This window comes from Schistocerca serialis, chromosome 2 (genome assembly GCF_023864345.2).
Source record: "Schistocerca serialis cubense isolate TAMUIC-IGC-003099 chromosome 2, iqSchSeri2.2, whole genome shotgun sequence".
NCBI classification, from domain to species: domain Eukaryota; kingdom Metazoa; phylum Arthropoda; class Insecta; order Orthoptera; family Acrididae; genus Schistocerca; species Schistocerca serialis.
The window spans coordinates 380,553,389-380,576,153 of NC_064639.1; the positions used below are offsets into that span (position 1 = coordinate 380,553,389).

At 41.7% G+C, this 22,765-nt stretch overlaps 1 protein-coding gene across 5 annotated transcripts in view; it reads left to right on the top strand.

Annotated features, from left to right (window-relative positions):
• LOC126457204 (aurora kinase A-A-like) overlaps positions 1-22,765 on the top strand; it is a 161,430-nt gene that overhangs the window by 90,140 nt on the left and 48,525 nt on the right. The window contains exons 7-8 of one of the 5 annotated variants that reach the window (XR_007585448.1): positions 11,490-11,620; positions 14,342-14,591. The exons of 1 other annotated variant lie outside the window; for it this stretch is intronic. Coding sequence is in view for 1 of the 4 variants with exons in the window: in XM_050093304.1 (XP_049949261.1) it covers positions 14,342-14,428 (87 nt within the window). In the remaining 3 variants the exon portion in view is untranslated. Of the gene's footprint in view, positions 1-11,489; positions 11,621-14,341; positions 14,592-22,765 lie in introns of those variants that run through there. 3 more of the 5 variants (XR_007585447.1, XR_007585449.1, XM_050093304.1) reach the window with 3 other exon arrangements.

Below are 22,765 nucleotides of genomic sequence, written 5' to 3' on the forward strand. Positions count from 1 at the left end.
ACATTCTGTGCATGTGCATATGCGTATGCATTTCTTATAATAGTATTTTTAGTAACTCTTACCCATATTCCATTTAGTGTTAAAACATTTTTTGAAAAATAAATATCACTGGGAGTATTTCCGCACCGTGTCACCAGTGATTCATAAGGTGCACTGCGGAGACTTGGTACACTGTGAGGCACCACACAGTTGTATTTGTGACATAAAGGGGTGATAGTGAGAAATCGTCTGTTTGCTCTTCAGCAGACGTATGAAGGAGGAGATAGCATGACCACAATTCGGCACTGTACCATCCCCCGCACTTCTGTCCTGCACCCACCCCTCCTCTACTGTACTTAAATGTGGCACACACATCTAACGTATCTTCTTGCCAACTTCATTTAAAAGCAAGTAGTAATTTTATAACACTAAAACACTATTTTCAATAATGTTTAACTTTCCCCTCAGAGAGCTCGTCACTTTTGACGGGTTTGTGCTTGGCTACCACGGGGCCCCAGCCCTTGCAGCATTTTTTCTGTTCTGTGCGGCATGTGTCGTCTCTTGCTATTCTTTTTCCCCTCCTTTGGGGAACATGTCTGGGGTGTTATTGGGAATGTTCTGCATTGCCTGTCTCAGACACAAAAACAGTCTCAGCTTTATTTTTCACTCCCTTTTCCTTTCTTTGTTCCCTTCTCCTCTCGTTCCTCCGCTTCTGGTGTCTGAGGTTCCTCTTTTTCTTCTTCCTCCCTGTGTGCACCTAAGGGCTGGCTCACACATCTGATGCGTAAGAGGTGACTGGGTAACTCGTAATTCCCAGCTCCGGGTCGACAGGTAGTGTTTGCATGTACCCACTGGTACAGGCCAGGCCCAGGGAGGGATGATTGCCTGAGCTGCAACCTTCCCAAATTGCCGACTGGTCCCCGTGTCAGGTGTTCGGGAGGTGTGAACCCACCTAAGGCCTTATGAAGGACCCCCCCTTCCTCCCCCCCCCCCCCCCCCCCCCCAGTTGGAAGGAGCACGCCATCAGAGATGCTGGCAATCATGGGGATTTTCTCGCAATGAGTCAATCAACTTCACAATCAATGTCTAAACGTAATGAAGTTAATGATTCAAAGACCCTTCCTGCTGCACAAGGGTTCCTCATGGTCTCACACACTGAAGACAGTAAGACAGTCCTTCACCACGTTAAATCCGTTTATTATTCAGAAAGGTGTTCATGCAATTGCTGCCCCTGTGAAATCCTGCATTAGTTTACGGAATGGCACTTTGTCAAGCACAACAACTGCTTGCTGCCTCGCTTCTCCACAACTACCCTGTTCGTGTTGAGGCCCAAAGAACTTTGAATTCTTCCCGTGGCGTCATTTACACCAGGTTGCTCAAAATACAATCTTACCTCTCTGATCAGGGTGTTATTGCTGTCCATTGTGTAATCAAAAAGCTAGATTCATTCTTAGTGCCCACCTGTACTCTTTTCCTCACCTTTCATAGAGTGGTGCTTCTGTCCAAGAGCAAAGCAGGCTATGAAATTATCACAGTCCGACCATACATTCTGAACCTGATGCACTGCTATCAGTGTCATTGTTTCAACCACACTAGAACATCTAGTTGACACCCGGCCAAATATGTAACCTGTGGTAGGGATGTGCACGAGGGTGATGTTTGCCTCCTTCTCTCCGTTGTATCAACTGCAATGGTGGCCATGCCGCCTCCTCTCAGGATTGTCCCGTGTGTCTTGGTGAGCAGGCTGTCCAAGTGATCCAGGTAACGGAAGAAGTGCCTTACCCAGTCGCTCGCAAGTTAGTGGCTAGTCACAAACCCTGCGTTCTCCCACCTAGCACCTATAGTTCTATTCTTGTTAGCCTTCACTTCGTGAATGGCACGGCCATGTAGGCATGCGACCTCCAGCTCTGAGGTTGTGAAATCACCCAGTGTCAAGGTAGCATTGCAGTCTCCCCCATCCAGCTGTGCAACAAGCCATGAAACTCTCACCACAAGGGACGAAGCCACCAGCTACACAACCGGTAGGCCGGAAAGGACAGAAGGAGTACTCCTGTGGAGACTTCATCTGTCCCTTCAACCAAACAACACCTGAGTCTTCCTCTAACCGGAAAGGCTCGAACAAGTCCACCAAAGGCAAACAATCTTCTCCTTCGCCAACGCGAAGATCCTCTTTGACCGTGTCACCATGTGATACCTTACCCCAGCCGGCCTCCGTGTTGCCAGTGTGCACCTCCAACCGTTTTTCAATGTTGGACTCCACATACCGACCACACAAGCAGGCCAATGCTTCTGTGGACCCCATGGAGCAGGATCCTCCTGCTTCTGTGCCCTGTAATGCAACTCTTCACAGACTGTTACTCAGCAGCCATCATGACTCTCCTCCAATGGAGGTCCCTCCCTCCCTTTGTACTCTGCCTTCAGAAAACGAAATTGCGCCCTCACGACCACTTTGAGCTTCCACATTTCTTATTGATTCATTTTTATCTTCCACCTGAGGTTGGCATTCCATCTCATGGGGGTGTCATGCTGCTCATACGGGACGACATTCTTAGTCAACCCATCTCCCCGACTACCCATCTTCAAGCTATTGCAGTGCGCCTTTTCCTTCCCTGCCTGGCTTTTTTCCCTCTGTACCATTTATCTCTCTACATCATTTGATGTCGCCAGGGCAGACTTCCTTCATCTTATTGGGCAGCTACCTCCCCCATTTTTGCAACTCGGTGACTTTAATGTGCATCATCCCCTTTGGGGTTCTCCCAGGACCTGTCAGAGAGGTGTCTTCTTGGCTGACCTTCTCAACCAACTTAACCTCTTCTGCCTTAACACTGGAGCACCCACCTTCCTTTCCGAATCCTCGCACACCTATTCCCATTTGAACCTATCCTTCTCTACTGCCCAGCTTGCCCATCATCTTGAGTGGTTCGTTCTTTCTGACACCTATTCAAGCAAGCATTTCCTGTGTGCTGACTCCTACCCCATCTGCTTGCACACCCAAGTGGCAGCTTACTAAGGCTGACTGGCAGCTTTAATCGTCCCTGGTGACCTTTGAACAGGATTTAACCAGTTGTGATGACCAGGTGTAATATCTCACAAACGTTATCCTTACCGCTGTGGAATGTTCCATTCTTCGCACTTCCTATTCACCACGCCGTCTCCCAGTCCCTTGGTGGACTGAGTCATGCCGCAACGCAATTTGAACACGGAGATGTGCTCTCCACATTTTTAACCATCATTCTACGATGGCAAACTGCATTAATTATAAACAGATGCGTGCAAAGTGTCATTGCGTTCTTCGGGATAGCAAAAGAGCTAGCTGGATTTCATTCACTAGGTCTTTTAACAGTTCCACCACTTCTTCTGTTGTATGGGACAACCTCAGATGGCTCTCTGGGACCAAGATCAATTCCCCAATTTCCAGCCTGGCAGTAGCAGATGATGTTATCGTGGACCTTATTGCTATCTCCAACACCTTGGGCCACCATTTTGCAGAAGTTTTGAGCCCTTCCTACTATCACCCTGCCTTCCTCCATCAGAAACGAGCAGAGGAGGCTTAGGCAATACCCTTCTCTTCCACGAATCATGAGTGCTACAATGCCGCTGTTACTATGAGGGAGCTAGATCATAGAGTGCTGCAACGCTCAATGTTTGACCGGTCACGGCTCGCCTGTTGACGGGGGGGACCAAGCCGCTCGTGTCCGGCCCCACACGACTCGGCTCGGTCACGTACTCGCCCCATGTCTGTTGTCCGGATTCTGGACACGCGAATAACCGAGCATGACCGATCACCGCTAACGTCTCAACTCGCCTCGCCCCAGCTCGCTGCACTGTACTCTACAAATCCAATGCCTCTCTCTCTCTCTCTCTCTCTCTCTCTCTCTCTCTCTCTCTCTCTGTCTTTCTCTCATAATACAAAAGTAGCGTTTCCTAGAACGAGTACATAACACAGCTAAATTCATAGAGCACTTTCTTTTATAATATTTACTACCATCTTCTTAACGTCCAGAAATTTTGTTATAAATAAAACATTGTTCAGAAGAGACCAATCTGTGTCAATGAAATGTGTTGTAAGCGTCAAATAGTGCACCTGATTATGCGAATCAGTCCACATATCAACTGTCGTAGCACATGTTTTATTAATAACTTCCGCAATAACAGAAGGCATTATGCTGTTTCGTATTGCATCAGCTCGTTCTTTGACATGTCTGCTTATAGTAGAGGGATGTGGCATGACATCTGCCACGTTAACTTCTCCATAATGCGCACCTAGATGTATTAATTCTTGGCCTAGTTGTCTGAAACCTCCACCAGGAATAGCATTAAAAGGTCTCATATCTTCAGCACACATTGAAACACACTTTGCTGTAATACTATTTTTTATTACTGCCTGTATCACTGAAGGAGCTGTATCTTTGTGAGGTTTCTTGCAACTGTGTTTCTTTAAATGAGTGGTTCCCGACTGGAAAAACAATAATGTGAAGTAGTTTATGCACGATACGTACCCAGTAGATGCACTGTTTTCGTCTACAGTCAACAAAAATGTACTCCGTACTTGGCTTTTTAGGCCTTCCCGTTTCTTCAATGTGTAAATGTTGGTTTCAATCTTACGTCTTACTGCACTGGCTTCCTCGCACTGCATGATTACAGAGAGAGACACACCACAAATGAGAAGCCCGTACTGGCTGCAGTCTCACATGGATAATGACACGTGTAATGTGTTTGAAGTTACGTGCTACGTCATGACTTCTATGCTCGGTAACTAGAACTAGTGCGGGCAGCCTATCCAGTTAGGGTGTGCTCGCCCCATCTCGTATTTTGTGCTCGCTTACTTGGTCATGCAGGACTCTACTAGATCATGCTCTCAGTTCATCCCGATCCTCTGCTCCAGGGTCAGATGCCATCTACATTCAGATGTTGCAGCACATTTCTCTTGGGGGCAAGCACTTTCTGCTTACCACGTACAACAGCATTTGGGCAGAGGGCACATTTCCCGGACGCTGGTGTGAAGCTATCGTCATACCCGTACCTAAGCCTGGTAAGGACAAAAACTTTTCTTCTAGCTACCACCCTATCTCTGTTACCAGCTGTGTTTGTAAGGTGATGGAACATATGATTCTTGCTCAGCTGCAATGGTGGCTAGAGTCTCGCCATTTACTGACGAAATCACAGTGTGGATTTTGAGCGCGGCATTCTGCAGTTGACCATCTCATTACTTTATCCACCCATGTCATGAAAGGTTTTCTGTGGAAATCAGACTGTGGCCGTGTTTATGGATTTGGAGAAGGCCTTTGTCACCTGTTGGAGAACTGGTATTCTCCCTACTCTTTACACGTGAGGCTTCCGTGGCCACTTACCCGGTTTCCTTCAGGCATTTTTAAAAGACCAAGTTTTCAAGGTGCGTGTGGGTTGTGCTTTGTTGGACACCTTAATCCAGGAAAACGGTGTGCCTCAGGGTTTCATTGTGAGTGTCATCCTCTTTGCTATCGCCATTAACCCTATAATGGTCTGTCTACTGCCAGGCATCTTCGGCTCCCTTTTTGTTGATGATTTTGCCATATATTGCAGTTCTCTATGGACCTGTCTGAGTGAGTGGTATCTTCAGCGATTTCTTGATCATCTTTACTCCTGGAGCATCGACAATGGCTTTCGTTTTTCTCCTGACAAAACTGTCTGTATGAATTTCTGGCGACACAGTTGGTTTCTCCCACCATCTTTACACCTTGGGCGTATTGCGTTTCCATTCGTTGAAACTATGAAATTCCTGGGGCTCATGCTTGATGATAAGAAACTCTCTTGGTCCTACCATGTGTATTACCTGGCAGCCACTGTATGTGGTTCCTCAATGTCCTACATTTCGTCAATGGTACTTCCTGGGGTGCCCCTCAGTGGTACTTCCTAGGGTGCCAATTCAACCACCCTCCTACGTTTGTACCGGTCTCTTGTCTGTTCGAAACTCAACTATATGTGCTTTGTTTATGCGTCTGCAGGTCCATCCCTCTGTCATTTCAACACTATCCACCATTGTGGCATCCGTTTGGGCATGGGCACCTTTTACACTACCCCAGTTGAGAGTCTGTATGCTGAAGCTGCTGAACTACCACTATCCTACCACTGTGACTTCCTCCTCAGCAGGTACGCATGCCGTTTGTCTGCCATGTGGGCCGCCTATCCTATGCCTCCTTCCTCGATGATTCCTTTGATGCCAGTATGGGGTGCATCCATCTTGTCTGTTACCTCCTGGAGTCCGCTTTCAGCACTTGCTACAGCGGCTTAACTTCACACCTGCAACTTTCCCGGTGCATATAAACCCTTTACCACCTTGGCTTCGTGAAGCAAGCCATGTTAACTTTGGCCTTTATTCACTTCCTAAGGGCCCTACTTGAGCCTCTGTCTATTGCTTTCAGTTTCACGAACTTCGCACATGGAACTTCGCAATAGTATCTTTGTATACACTTGGACTGACCGTGGGGTCAGGTGTGCCTTCATCATTGGCACCCATGTCTTTCGATATAGGCTACCGGCACACTGCTCATTATCTACAGCCGAGCTCTTCGCCCTGTATCAGGCCATGGAGTACATCCGGCGACACAGCCTTTTCAATTGTGTCCTCTGCTCAGACTCACTCAGTGCCCTTCAGAGTCTATGTGCACTTTACACTGCCCATCCATCTGTGCAGTGGATCCAGAAAAACTGTCACTTGCTCACTCTTGGTGGAGCCAGTGTGAAACCTGTGGGTTCCTGGTCATGTCGGTCTGCCAGGAAACGAGGCTGCTGATGCTGCTGCCAATGCGGCAGTCCTTGTACCTCAGCCTCTAAGTTCCTGTATTCCCTCCGATGATCTCCTAGTTGCTGTCTGTCAGGAAGTTGTGTCCCTTTAGCATCGCCAATGGTCCTCCCTTCACCGGAATAACCTCTGTCTTATTAAGCCTCTCCCAGTGGCTTGGACGAACCCCTCTTGGCCCTCCCGCCGGGAGGAGGTCATTTTAACTAGGCTTCGTATTGGACACTGTCTTTTTAGCCATTGTCATTTGATAATTGTCACTACCCCACCACTTTGTACACATTGTGCTCAAGTTTTAACTGTCTGCCACTTCCTGACGGACTGCCCATTTTTTAACTTTTTACGTTCCCGCTTGGGTTTGCTGTCTGAGTTGTCAGCCATTTCAGCAAATGAAGCGCGGGCTGTCAACCATGTTTTACATTGTATCTGCCACAGCAGTATGGCGAACGTCATTTAATTTTTAGTTTTGGATTTCCATTTCTGTACGGTGTCTTTTTTAGCCCTTTCTCCATGACTGTGTTTTTAGCTGTCTTCTCTTGTGTCAGTTGGGACTGACGTATAGTCGTTTTTTAACTCCTCTCTGTGTTCGTGTTCTATAGTTTTGACTTGGACGTGTGTGAACCCAGTTGTTTTTTCACCATAAAGCAAAACAAAACCAAAACCGATAATGTGTGATTTTACCATAACCTGCTACATGGAAACTGTTAGTCCTAGAGAAAAGAAGAACAGAAAATTTAATGTAGGTCAATGATGTACTGGGAATATTTTCACTAGAAGCCACAGTTTTAGCTATTAAAAAAAGGAAAATAAAGTTACCTTTAAATGCTGACCTCTTTCCCCATCTCCACACTCACACACCACCGGTAGGGATTTGTATGTTGTTGGTTACACATCCTCCTTCCAATATAAAATAAAAAAATAAAAATAAAAAAATTGGGACAACACAATTGTTTTTCTCCTACTTTTCCTTCGGCGACTTGACTATAGATGCCATATTGATTGTAGTCTTGTAGCCTGCATTGTTATCCCATCCAATCTATGCTTTTTTTTTTTTCAAGTATTACTAAGATAAAAAGTTAGACATTATCAGATATTAAACTTCCTGGCAGATTAAAACTGTGTGCCCGACCGAGATTCGAACTCGGGACCTTTGCCTTTCACGGGCAAGTGCTCTACCATCTGAGCTACTGAAGCACGACTCACGCCTGGTACTCACAGCTTTACTTCTGCCAGTATCTCGTCTCCCACCTTCCAAACTTTACAGAAGCTCTCCTGCGAACCTTGTAGAACTAGCACTCCTGAAAGAAAGGCTACTGTGGAAACATCCCCCAGGCTGTGGCTAAGCCATGTCTCCGCAGTATCCTTTGTGTCAGGAGTGCTAGTTCTGCAAGGTTCGCAGGAGAGCTTCTGTAAGGTTTGGAAGGTAGGAGACGAGATACTGGCAGAAGTAAAGCTGTGAGTACCGGGCGTGTGTCGTGCTTCGGTAGCTCAGATGGTAGAGCACTTGCCCGCGAAAGGCAAAGGTCTCGAGTTCGAGTCTCGGTCGGGCACACAGTTTAATCTGCCAGGAAGTTTCATATCAGTGCACACTCCGCTGCAGAGTGAAAATCTCATTCATTATCAGATATTGTTTTACTTCTGTGGTGATTCAAATAAGCACAGACCAGTGTAAAGACTAAGGCATTAGGCTATTCCTGGAGACAGCTGTGCACTGTTCATGATTCAGAGGATTTAGTTCAGGATTAGACACTAGTACAAGCAGTTAATTGTATCCTATCAATTAATTATAGTGTGCAGCCTGGACAGTGCCTCTTAACCACTCACATAACAGCAATCAATGTTAAAGTATCTTTGTCTAAAAATAGTTATCAGAATGTAACCCCAACAAAAGAATAATGAATGGTTTAAAGTTTCCAGTGTAACACGAAACACTTAAACAATTCTAGCTCATTGTAACTCAACAGAAGCATCACCAGAAGCATAATAATGATACCAAAGTTGCAGGAAATTGGGTTAACTGAATAATAAGACACTGTTTTGCCTAGAGTCCAGTTAAAATTGATGTTAGGTATCTGTCACTTGCCACTAAAGTGTTGGTACACTGGCTACTTTTCAGTTATAGGTGACAGATGGCAGGTCACTTTACAAGTGCTGTTAAGGGGCCTGTACACTTTCAGTATTTATTGACAACACTAGTTTATCATGCCTTTGATGTATTTAAGTGAACCTCACACATCAATAATATTGTGTGTTGGCAATCTGATTTTGCAAGGATAATATGTCGAAACCCAAAAGAAAGCATGTGCTGCAGTTATTTTAGACGTAGCTGGTAATCAGAAAACAGCGAAATAGAGGTCATAAGTCCAAGTCTGACTGAAATAAGAAGTGACTTATCGTGTGTTAATTTACTGACCAAAAGCATAACTGCAGAAATAAGATGTCATAAACTATTTTTAAATGAAGCCTGCAGCTTACGGAAAATTATTAATGTTGATGTGATATTAAACAGAGTAGCCAAATTCACTATTCAGAGACGCAATCACAGTCAATGAGTTTGGGTAAATAAGTCTATTACTACGTAGTCACATTAAAACTGTTTTGTGTTAAGAATACTTAAAACATTGAATCTGAGAGACGTTATGCTCAAAGGCTAACTGAAAACATAAACGTTTCACACTAACACTGTGTGGCTGGTTCATGAAGCTCTGCAACATCTGAATTGCACATATTGTCCAACCATCAATGCTGAGCTTCACACCATCAGTACTTAATGACAGTATTGAGAATATTTTTTGGACCGTCAGTGGTGTTCATCAATATTTCTGGTATTGTCAGTACGTCAACTGGTATTGTCAGTACGTCATTATGTGCCCTCAGGCAGGCAGTCTGTCGATGGATTGACAATATTATTGAAAGTGTGTGGAGCTCCTGTACTTACGTGTAATGTGAAGCAGTGTTAGATGCAGTCGCTGTGAGGTATGATGGCAAAAAGACACTCTCTGCTGATAACTGGTAACCTAACTACAATCCCATGATGTGCAATTTAGCCAAGGAAACACAAGTCAAAAGCTTGCAGCAGAATTTTTCATCATGCTCACTTTGTTCACAGCGACCAAAGCTAACTTCTAAGAACAAACTGCAGACAGAAATAATTGCTAAAAGCGAACTGTAATTTCTCACTTTCATTAATTATATGAAACTCCTCACAGTAGCTTGAGGAGCTGATGCATTACATGTTATAGGCAACACAGGTACAGCATGTAGAAATAAAATGTACTGTTTCAAAGTAAGGATACTCTTCTTTTTTTCTTTACATCGACTGCTAGCTGCAGGCTGCTGCATTGTCTGAAAGAGGGTAGATACCACTCATTTCAGAGTCATTGGGACTTTCCAAAATGAATGAACAGCTGGAAGCAATAATAAGTTTCATAATACTACTTATGAGAAGGCTTTCATTATTCGATTCTTCATCAATTGACATTTTCCAGGCCCTGAATAGTGAGTTTGTTACTGTTACTCAAAGTAAACTTTTTATTTTCGCGAGCAACATATCATTTCACTTGCGCCCAAATAAAATTGCATTAAAGTGACAGTGATAAGGTGGTAGTCTTCTGACTGTATTTGTAAGCTATCTCGTTGATAATGTACATTGGGAATTGTGGCTTATGAAGTGTAAATGGCTCCAACAAGTCAGCATTTTTCAGTGTGTTATCCACACTAATTCTTTGTTGTCACAGCCACTGAATGGTATCTTCCTTTCGAGAAGACGGGGTTGGAGTCTTATCCTTTAAAACTGTCGAGAATAATTTGTTAGATTTTGTAAACTTGGTAACAACGTAGTTTGAAAATAATTTAAAAATGTTTCACAAATCATTTCTCATGACACTCAGGTGTTACCTTCAATCTGAAAGTCAGTTGACAGCCAGGGTCAAAGCCATGTTAGGTAACAGCATGCAAAACAATAATTCTACCAACTTTTCTGTGGGGAGTGCCATACCTTCTCTTCTGTAGTCATTCCAACCTTTTGTGACAGTATGAACTGAATTCACCCATGTTTCATCGGCCCAAACAATGTGCTCAAAATTAATTTCTTTTATTTCAAGTAAAACTCTGCATTGTCAAGCGAATGTGTATTCTCATTCCATCAACATTATACAGCCTGAAATACTTTTGTATTTAAAGCAGAAACTCTCCAAAACCAGCCGCAACAACAATTTGCTGCCTTCAAAATTTTGGCATTGCACAATGTCTTACAAAACATGCCTAATGTAGACTGATCTCTGTTGTGCTAATAGAGTAGGTGGTGCCGAATTGCTTCTTGTGTGAAAGGATCTAAGTTTGTTAGGCATTCCTGAATACTTCTGTTCTTGCCCGGCATATGAAGACAGGAGGGTCTTGTTTCACTTCTTTCCTCATTAAATTTCTCTGTACCGATATGAAGTATGGTCCATTTGCTAACCTTATCATGGCTACAATTCATGCGATTTCTTTCGAAACCAGTAAGAGAGGACCCTCACTTTCCACCTCCTTCTCAAAGAATTCCTGCACCTTGCACAAGAGTTGTGCGTATCCTTTAAATGCAATTCCTAGCTCTGCTTTTTTTTTCTTCCTGATCTTTTTGCATCCCAAATCCTAGGTCTGCCTCTTAACTTTTGCATTTCTTCTTACATAACAACCACACCAAAAAGACTTGCACAGTGATGGTAACAAAATGTGTATGTTTCATTCACAGCACTAATCAAACAATGGAAGTGAATTGGCCATTTACTGAGGCAATGGCTAATAGTTCAGAAATGACGTTGAGCACTCTGATTGGGTGAAGGCAGCTCCAGTGCATGAATTGTCAACTATCAAGTGATTTTAGTGAGACAATAGTCCACATGTTCTAGCCCTGAATGCAAACAATATCTTACAGCAGAAAATGTAACATTTTGTGAAATAATTGTACTTTGTGACTTGTATTAACCAGTTCAATCTTGAACATGGAACAAACAAATATTCATTTGAAAACAGACTAGTAGACATCAACATAATAAAATTAGTTTCCAAAGCTACGCTGCACAATTTCTGTCTTGGTGTCAAGTAAATGACCGTGAAGTTTCCTTTGGCACACCGGAAAAGTTATGCCATACTTATTATGAAAGATTAGAACACAGTTTCCTTTTAACTAAGATCATTTATTATAAATTCTCAAAGTAAGTCTGAGAGAACTAGATTGACAAATGGATCAAATTTGCAGTTTATATCATTGTTGGAACTATTGCACTACTGGCAAGCTTCAAGCTTAAGGCAGTGATATTCACATACCAGGCTGACCTCTGCTTCTGTTGCTGAAATTGTTGAAAACAGTTGTAAGGAAACAAAATTGTGGTTTGTGAGTACCACTAGATAAAAACATTCTCTTGGCTCTTGAAGAGTTGGGCGCATTCTGTGCAGGATAAAAGAACATCTGGAAGCTGGAAAGCCCGAGTTAGTGGCTCCTTTCAGTAAGTCTACAATTCATATTTCAGCAGTGCAGTGGGCTGCTCTAAGTGATGGCAATATGCGAGCCTTCTTTGAAGAGTGTTTGTATAACCCTGCACATGGCCCGTAGTGCTATGAATGGCCTTGAATCTTTCTTCTTCTATCCCCAATTAACCTACTGTTAAGTGAGTTTTTTTGGTAAAAATGTCATGTGTCACTGACAAAAGCACCTACAGGTCTTACAGATTAAGGCTATTATATTGTGGTTTCAAATAAGTAGAATCATTTCATGTATACATTCTGTGAATAATTCCACAAAAGACACCTTGACAAAATCTGTTTTTAGTATCTAATTCCTTCATGCCCAGACTTTTTTGTTGACACATGGGGTGACTTTTTTTCGTTCTGGAAATATTTCGGGAATATATTCATTTTCACAATAGGTTAGAGATGAGGTGTAAATTTTTTTAAATAAATGTGATAGATGGAAAAGCATGTAGAACACAGATGTTAAGTCCCATAGTGCTCAGAGCCATTGGAAACTAAAATTATACCTTATTGCATTTTATTTAGTTCATCTTCTAGTACCAGCATCCTACAAGGAACATTGAAAATTTTGCCATTTATTGTCTCTGTATGGAGCTTATTGTGTGCAGTTGTTCTCTTATATGTCACAGTATTTTACTTCAACAAGCAGTTGATCACACTCCATGTTTAACACACATTGCCACAGTTTCTTCATTCTAATCCTAACTGTCCGGTGCCTAACTAGCTACCTACACAAATCTAAGCCCTCTTGGATTTCAGTCCACTCAATTTATAAGGTCTGATTGTAGGCCATCAGACATCCTCCATATGATGCTAATATAGGAACCTCAAATATCAAGGACATTGTGATTCAATCCGTAATTAAAGCCCTGAAGCCGCAGCATCTATTTTTAACAGAGTTTACTTCTTCTTTTTTATTTAAAAAGATTGCTTCTGTTGAAAAGCAGCAGCATCTTCCCACTTTTGGTTTGTTCTCTGCTGTTTATTGAGATTATTTTTCTTTTCTCATGCAGTTTAATAACTACAAAATATGCAGAATATTGATTTCAACCTTTTGTGGGCATTCATTCTTATATGACCCATACTTGACAATGCTACAGATAGTACTTAGCATAGAAGTAGGACTGAAAATAACTTCATTTGCACATTAGGGGAAGATTTTCACTGTGGTTGAAGTACAGTGACAGCTTTTGTTTCCCTGTTGTTATAGTGAAGAATGAGGACACTGTAAACTGGCAGTCAGATGTCAGCCTAAACATACTAGAATTAAGACCTCCAGAGGGGTGATATGCAATGCAGGAAAATAAGCCCAGTGTACCTCTCACAGAGCAGCCAGCCTACACTTACTTTCAGTGTTTCTGCAAAAGCATAATGTGGTGCATGGTTATAGGGTTTGCTGATCCCCTCTGATGTCATGAGGGCCGTAATGGAACACCTCGGAAGTCCAGGATTAGTCTATTTTTCTTGTTTCAAAATACAAGTAAATGAGCAACACACAACACAAAGCATTTGCTAACGGCTATTGCACAGTTGCTTGCTGATGTTTGCAGTGTTGTAAACAAGGTAGTTCATGTCTGACCTCTACTGGTATTTGATGCAATCACAGTTCGAAATACCTTCTGTGTAAAACAGCCATATTAAAATGTCCACATTGTGCCAGCCTTTAAGCTTCAGCTGGCATGCAAGTGTAAGCATTTATTCGATCTAAGATACTAGGTCCCACAATTTGAGTCCTATGATGCATTGTGCAGCATTTGTACAGTCAGTTCAGCTACCCACAATTGGAGTGACACCAGGGCATTGAATGCGTTGATATGTCCTTGTGTTTGTGCACTTGTTATTCTTCAAACACATTCTTATGTTCTTTATCTTTCCAAATTGGACATCACCAGACGCTCTGCTCAAATTCTTGATCAGTATTGTGTATTGACTATAAATTTTATCATTTTGTAAGTTTTTAAATTAGTTGCACTGTATATTCTGCCGTATGTTTGTCTGCCAAGCAGACTTTGAATAAGTCGTTCACTTTCTAGAGAAGCCAAGTTAAAGTATCAGTTTTTTTTTTATTTACAGCTCCTGCAGCATGATCCAAAGCAGCGTCTGCCATTGAAGCTTGTGATGAGTCATCCTTGGATACGAAACTATGTTAAAGACATATAATGTAAATGCCGTGTCCTTGTGCTTGTTTCTTTTACTGTGCTTATGAGAGCTGATGCAACTCATTGTGTAGAGTATTGTATTGTGTGTAGGTTTTAATTTTTATGAATTTGTAGCATATTTGTTTTTTAGTAACTTATTGACACTTATAAAAATGATTCTTGTCTTATGAGTTTTCTATGTGGAGATTTTTTTCTATTTGATACTTCTTTTTGGGTCAGTCTTCCGGTTTCAAGTACCAGATTTGCATTTTTTAAAGTGAAAGTGTTGGTAAGAGGAAGATCATTAAACCTCTGTGACTATCCAGTGGCTCAGGAAACTAAAAGTGGTTACAATGGAGCTGCAGTCACTTAAATTGACACAATGGGTTACAGTTGATGGGGTGGCGGAAAAAAGTGCTAACCCACAAGAACTGATTTTGAGTTGTTAGGAAAGAATATAAGACAAAACAGTGTTTAAAACAGTTTTGTCAGCTTGCAGAACTAATTATCAGCATGTGGTGCATTGAGTTATTGAATGTACAACAGATAAGGTGGTCAGACCAGTCTTTACTAAATCGGTTAGCATGTTCTTCCATTGACATCTTTGATTCAGTTCATTTGAGAAATGGTCTACTAAATTCACAGTTACAACAGTTGGGATTATATGGTCAAATTCAATAGGCCAGCATGTCAAAACCAGTAGGCTAAGTGAAAACAGGCAAAATGATTTTTAATGCCTTTATAGATTTTGTCACAGTTTCCAGTTATCGCAAATAATGATTATAATGGGGCAAGGGGCACTACTTTTGTAGTATGTGGCTAGGTTGAGAATTTGGGTCTGATGGGAGGTGTGTTACGGTAGTCTGTGCAGTTGTGATGACCACTGTGCTTGGGTGACTTAGTGGTCTTCCTAGTAAGCAGGAGACCCAGGTTTGAATCCTGGTCCACCACAAATTTTCATCCTTCCCACTGGTTTAAATCAGTGTCCACCCATAGCTGACGTCTGTAATTCTTGTTTGTGTTATCTTGTCTGCTACTAGACCTTCTGACTACGTTAGTAGTTATAATAATGGTTCCTCAGTGAGTATTTGGTTTTGTGCCAATACATTTTACTGGTGAAATTTCTGCAGATAAATGAGTTAACTTATTTAAAATAATCTGAAATTTTGGGATCATATGAGCCAAGGCAGTATTCTAGTAAAACAATATGTACGATACAGTCTTTCAGTTTCTTTCAGTCTTCTCTGAGTGATTAGATTGGTTGCCGGCCATTGTGGCCCAGCGGTTCTAGGCACCTCAGTCCACAACCGCGCGACTGCTACGGTTTCAGGTTCGAATCCTGCCTCGGGCATGGATGTGTGTGATGTCCTTAGGTTAGTTAGGTTCAAGCAGTTATAAGTTCTAGGGGACTGATGACCTCAGATTTTAAATCCTATAGTACTCAGAGCCATTTGAACCATTTTGATTAGGTTGGTGATGAAACTTATGAATACAATGGAACCTCACTTAATGAGCACCTCCCATAATACGGAATTTGCATAATGAGCAAAACAAATTGTAAAAAAGTGACTCACTTAACGAGCAACATTTCGCATAATGAGTGATGACGATTTAGTGTGAGCATCACCAGCCGCTTATGCACGGCGGGGGAACCATTCAACAATATGAACACCTTTCATTGTCAGCAGCGGCATATGAACAATGTCTTTTAGTATATACTCAGGTTTGTCATAACTTGTAGAAATCAAAGAGTTTCAAAAGTGTCAGGGAAATCTGGAAAAAAAAAAACCTGGAAAAGTCTCATTTTTGTCCCAGTAGAAGAAATGGTTTGTTTACTGAGATTTCATGCATTGTCGCTGGCTTGGATGCAGCTGAGTACGAGTGTTGCTTCCCTACTCCCTCATTCTTACTGCTTCTCCACTTTCTATCACTCCCCTCAGCTCGCAGTCAGTGCTGCCACTACTTCCTGATGCTAGTCTAGCAGCTGCCGACAAGAGGCAGGGAGGTGTGAGGGGTAGTTTGTTTGGATCTGATTCTCAGAGACTGTTAACGCAGTGGCTGGCGATGGCGGTCATGTGTGCATGAGGTGTGTGTGTGTGTGTGTGTGTGTGTGTGTGTGTGTGTGTGTGTGTGTGTTGGCCAAAAATTTAGTTGTGAGAGTGTGATTGCCTTTTTCTGTATGCCTGTCTGCAGCTCAGCGATCATCTTTACAGCATGCCTGTCTGCAGCTCAGCGATCATCTTTACAGCGAGTTGCTACCTGTTCTCATTAGTATTGATTCTCAGAGTATTCGTGTGAGTTATCTGTTGCATGGATTGACCACCACAGTCTCATTTCATGAACACGGCGTCTGTGATATGTGAATAGCTGGCTACACAAGTGGACTTACATTAGGGGCCAAAACCGCAGGCCATTTCTGTGGGTATCAGATCAGGTCTGCCAATCTGAAGCTCATTGGATCTGATCTCATCGAACTGCCCACAGGCTGGGCCTTTTGTGTGTTGCATTATGTGGATTTTCTTGGTTTATCCATGGACCCAGGACTGTCCCATTCCTCGGCAGGCCAGAGGCCACGGCCGATGAATTTCAGGAACTGTGACTGTCCCACTGCAAGTACGTTGTATAGTGCAGCACTTTATAGACATTTTATTTATTCTAGTACATTTTTGACACTTTGAAAGTAATTTATGTACTAGAAAGTATGGATGATAAGAAGAAATAAGTTGTGGCAGTCACTAGGAGTTTGTATGCTACATAGTCGTGTATTTCTTGAAAGAAAAATCACACAATACCTGTAAAATAATAAACATAAAATGGTAATAACAAACATAGTAGAACTAACATTTTATTGGCGGTCACCTATAGTATTGGTTTACACAACTCTTCCCTGTCGTATACACTTCTTTCAAGAAGCCTACTTTTTGCTAAGGTTATTTCTGAAATCAGTAAAAGTATTTTAAATCTGTCTTACGACTCGAAGGAAATGTGTATTTTTGTCACCAGATGTGTTTTGTTTTATTGAAATAAAATAACATAAATGGGCTTGATGAAACACACACACCATTTGGCTTGCTTTCTCCATCTAAAAACAATCCATAACAACACATTTTAATGTTAGTAGGCTACTTAAGATTTTTCCTCACCTGTTAAGAAATACAGAAGTCCGTACATTTTTTGTCAACATATGTCTTTACTTACCCTTGAGATATGAAACTTTGTCAGGGAAAAATGATAAAACTTATCTGGAAATCAGGGAAATATTAGAAAATTTCATTTGGGGTAACCCATGGCAACCCCTATACTACAATCTGGGTGTAGCACTCTTTTTGCAACTACCTTGGTGTAGCTTGTGATAACCCTTTTTTTTTTCTAAGCTTGTGTTCGTGGAGTGGTATTTTGTGTGCAAATTTTAATAACCTTTGTAGAATTGTCTCCGAAGATAAAGCCACAAGAAGACAACCATAAGAGAAAGAAAATGACCTTAGAAATGAAAAATAAAATCATTGAAAAACGAGAACGTGGTGTGTGCCTTGCTGATTTAGCATGCACATACAATAGGTCTACATCAGCTATTTGTGCTGTCCGCAAGAGCAAGTACAAGATTAAGCAGATAGATGTGTCAAAGGGAGTGACAAGAGTATCTTAACAATGGTTTCATATTCTGGACAATGTCAAAAGTTTGCTTCTTATATGAATAAATGAAAAGCAATTGCAAGGTGGCACTATTAACAAAAACATCATTGTGATAATTGAGAATGATTTTCGCTGACCTCGTTAAGAAGACACCAGGATCATCAGCAGCCAAAGAAGTGTTTAAGGGAAGCTGTGGGTGATTCAAGAAGTTTCAGAGAAAAACCGGCATCCACAGCTTTGAGAGGTACAGCGAGGAAGCCAGCTCCGATACAAAGGTAGCAGAGAGCTTCATAAGCAGCTTCAAGATGCTCCTAGATTCTGTAGGTTATCTGCCACAAGAAGGTTTTAATTGTGACAAGATTGGTCTGTTGTGGAAAAAGATGCTGAAGCATACCTTTGTAACAGCAGAGGAGAATGCATTGCCCAGCCACAAGTCAGTGAAAGACTGTTTCACACTGCTGTTTTGTGCCAATGCAAGCGGTGACTTGAAAATTAAACCCTGCTTGTTTACCATTCAGAAACTCCCCGAGCCTTCAGGATGTGTAAAGTCCAGAACAGCAGGTTAAATGTGTTGTGGAAGTCCAACAACATGACTTCGATGACACTTGATCTTTTTTTTGTGATAGGATCAATGAAGTATCAGGTCCTTTGGTAAAAAAATATTTGCTTGAGATGAATCTGCCACTCCATGTCTTGCTTCTATGGACAACTCTCTTGCCCATTCTCCAGGCCTACAAGACCACCTTCTTGAAGAATTTCAATTCATCAAGATCCAATTTCTGCCTCCCAACACCACTCCATTACTCCAACCTATGAACCAGCAGATTATTTCTAACTTTAAGAAGCTGTACACTAAAGCACTCTTCAAGTATTGCTTTGAGTTGATTGAAGCTACCAATCTCTTTCCCTCTCTCTGATAGTTTTGGAAGTATCAGGTCAACATCGTTGCCTGTGTAAAGATGATAAAAAAAGGCATGGGAAGGGGTTACCAAGAGAACTCTCGCTTCTGCTTAGAAGCAGCTTTGGCTGGAGTACATTGTTGAATGTGACTCGAGCATTTGAATCAGTACCCATGGAACCTATAATCTTTGGCGTAGAACATGGGACTAGAAGTGGGTTACAATGTTATTGATGAGCTTGTGTAAGATCACAGCCAAGAAATGACCATCGAAGAGCTTATGAATTTGCAGTGTATTTCACAGCAGGAAGTTGTGGAGAGGAGTTCTTCAGAGGAGGAGGAGGAGGAGGAGGCGATAACACCAAAGTAGCAATCTTCTGGCGCAGTAGGAGAAATGCTGAAAGCCTGGGAATCAGTTGCATCGTACATTGCAAAATCATCACTCCAATAAAGCAGTGGCTGTGTGCTACCAATTTATTTGACGATAATGCCGAGTTGTGTTTTCGCCAAGTGTTGAAGTGTTGGCAGAAACAAATGACTATAGATAGCTTCCTAGTATTAAAAAAAAGTTCTTTATTGTGAATAACAAAGTTCATAATACTCTGTGTATAATTTTCTTCGAATAAATAGCATGAATAAAATGAAACTCTTAGTACTTTTTCTGTGCAGAACACATTATCATATTTTACTTTAATTTATATAGGATAAATTGTTTTGCTTAAGAAATGTTTCACTCTACGAGTAAGATTCTGGAACAAATTATGCTCACTATGTGAAATTCCACTGTAGTGATATGTCTGCATGTTTCCATATCAGAAATTCCTCAAAATTATTACTTACAAACTGTGTTCCATTATCTGTGAGCAAATGGCTGGGCTTACCCCATCCACGAAATACTCTCTTAAACAATTTATTATTGTATTCATGTTTGTCAATTTTATAGGATATACTTTAACATATTTTGACCAACATTCCACTGCCATAAATACATATTAAACTTGGCCTTTATCCTTAGGCAAAGTTCTGAATAATTGCTGCTATTAATCGTATATAGTTGATGTTTCTGAGATGTACTGAGCCCGCCTTTGTCTTTGATAATGACGTAGGGTGAAGCAATGAATGAAAATTTGTACCAGCACCAGGGTTCAAACCCAGATCTCCTGCTTAGTAGGAATGCTCCAATGAACTGAGGCATAAATTGGATTTTATATTGGGGAGGGAGACATTCTTGAGTATTCCGTGCAGCTCTGGTAGCCACAGTGCCAGTGTGGTGCAGCAGTTTGCGCATCTGCCTGATAAGCAGGAGGCCCAGGTTTGAATCCCAGCGCTGGTACAAATTTTGATTAATTGCTTCAGTCTAAATCATTGATGTAAATCAGCTGCTGTTAAATTATTTAAAGCCTTAAGTATAACCCCTCTTATCAGTCTACTCTCCATAAAAATAATGCCTGGTGATCCGTATACAGGGTGCAGAGGAGGCAGCTAAGGCAGCCCCCCCCCCCTTTCCGCCCCCAATATATCTAGAATGAAGAAATATATTGAGGTGCAGTTTTTGCGAAGTTATAGCAGAATTCACATACAATTTTTATCATTTGTAGTCACTGTGTTATGACACTGACTTCGCTTTTTTTTCCAATGGAACTATCTCGTTTTCCTGTGGCATTTGAAAGAAGCTTTTAAGAGAACTTCAATGACATAACACACATAGAACTTGAAATTACAATGAAATCCAGACCATTAACTGCTTACAGGTGTTGATAAATATCTACGGGGACAGTTGAAAATGTGTGTCCTGACTGGGACTTGAACCCGGGATCTCCTGCTTACATGGCAGATGCTCTATCCCACTGAGCCATCGAGAACCCAGAAGATAGTGCTACTGCAGGGACTTATCTCGCACATTCTCAGTGAGACCCACATTTCCAGCTTACTGTACACACACTATATTTGTAGTGCCCCTGCCTACTATACTCATTACTTGCGGCAGCCAATCTACTGATTCCCGTAAGAGTTTGAGCAGTGCGAGTGCATCCGCACTGAAGATCATTGGCCAGTAAGCCTTATCTATATGAAGATGGTATCTGTTCTTTTGGACATGTCTGGCCAATGATCTTCTTGAGTGCAGATGCACTCACATTGCTCAAACTCTTATGGGAATCGGTAGATTGAGTGCTGCGAGTAATGAGTATAGTATGCAGGGGCACTACAAATGTAGTGTGTGGACAGTAAGTTGAATATGTGGGTCTCACGGGGAGCGCACCAGAGATAAGCCCCTGCAGCCGCACTATCCTCTGTATCCTTGATGGCTCAGTCGGAAAAACGTCTGCCATGTAAGCAGGAGATCCTGGGTTCGAGTCCCGGTTGGGGCACACATTTTCAAACGTCTCTGTTGATGTTTAGCAATGCCTATAAGCAGCTAACAGTCTGGATTTCATTGTAATTTCATTCTTTGAGAGCTGCAAGATCACTAGTCGTATCTGTTCTTTCATACATATTATTTCCAAAATTCGTTATGGTTCTCTGAATGTTATCCTTGAAACACGCAAACTGATGAGGCATATCTATGCAAAATTTTGTTTAAAGAAGAATCATATACAATCCCTGGTCAAGTCAATCTTTTCTTCTTCATATATTCATATCATACCTATAGGACCTCGTCAAATAGCACCAAGGTAATAGTGCCACATACCACTGTCCCTCTGTTAGGAGAAGAGGTTCCACTAACATGTGCACTACTATAACAAATGTAAGCAAACACATAACTCAGGTACAGTTCATGTGTTTATCATCATAACTGCCATACAAAGTACTCAAAATGTTGATCCTGAGCATTGCCCCAGGCTATAGAGTGATTCTGGATAACAATACTGCATGTTGAATTTTATCTGGCATAAACAGCAGCGTAGGCCTTTGCTATAAGGCATTTCATGCGTTAAGGAGTTGCCATTGTTTTCTCATAGACCTCTTGTTTAATTTTGGCCACAGATAAAAGTATAGGATTGTCCAGTTTGATGAGTGTTCAGGCCATTTTGCATTTCTTGAACAACCATTCCAGTCCTCCCTAAACGGTCTCTTAGGAGAGCCTGTTATTACGTGTGTGGAACAGGAGGAACATATCTTAGGAACTCAAAATATTTGATTGTATTTAGATTCGTATCAGTGAAATGGGGACCAATGATGCGAGTCTTGAAAAATACGCACCAAACCTTGACAGACCAAGAGCATTGTTTTCATCCACTACTTTGAATCGTCGTGGATTTTCAACTGACGCATAGTACATATTGTAAAAATTGACTTGTCCATGGTTTTTAAATGATTCTTCCTTAAACAAAATTTTCCATAGATATGCCTCATCAGTTTGCGTGTTTCAAGGATAACATTCAGAGAACCATAACGAATTTTGGAAATCATTGCCATGAAGCTCTACGTGCAGTGAAATGTGAAGAGGGTGATGCAATGGATTGTAATGTTCACAAAACGCTTGTTTCGTTTATCTCGCATGTACTTTGCACTGTCTGTTATTCTTGCTAAAATGCTAGTTTCATAAGTTGCCCTTCTTTTCCCTTGCCATATTTTATCCTCCACATTTAAAGTTTCTAGAACTTTTTTTTGTAATGTTTGGAAAGACAGATCGTGAGAGCTTGGCACAATCTGGATACTCTGTAGCACATGACAACACCACTGCTGTAATATGGCATGTTTCACAATATTTTGGCAATTTCAAATCTGAATAATGCATGCTAAAAACAAGATACAATGATGGTGGCCCTGTATATTAGTAGTGCAACTGCTAGTGAATCGAATCGAATCGAAATTCAACTGGCCCTT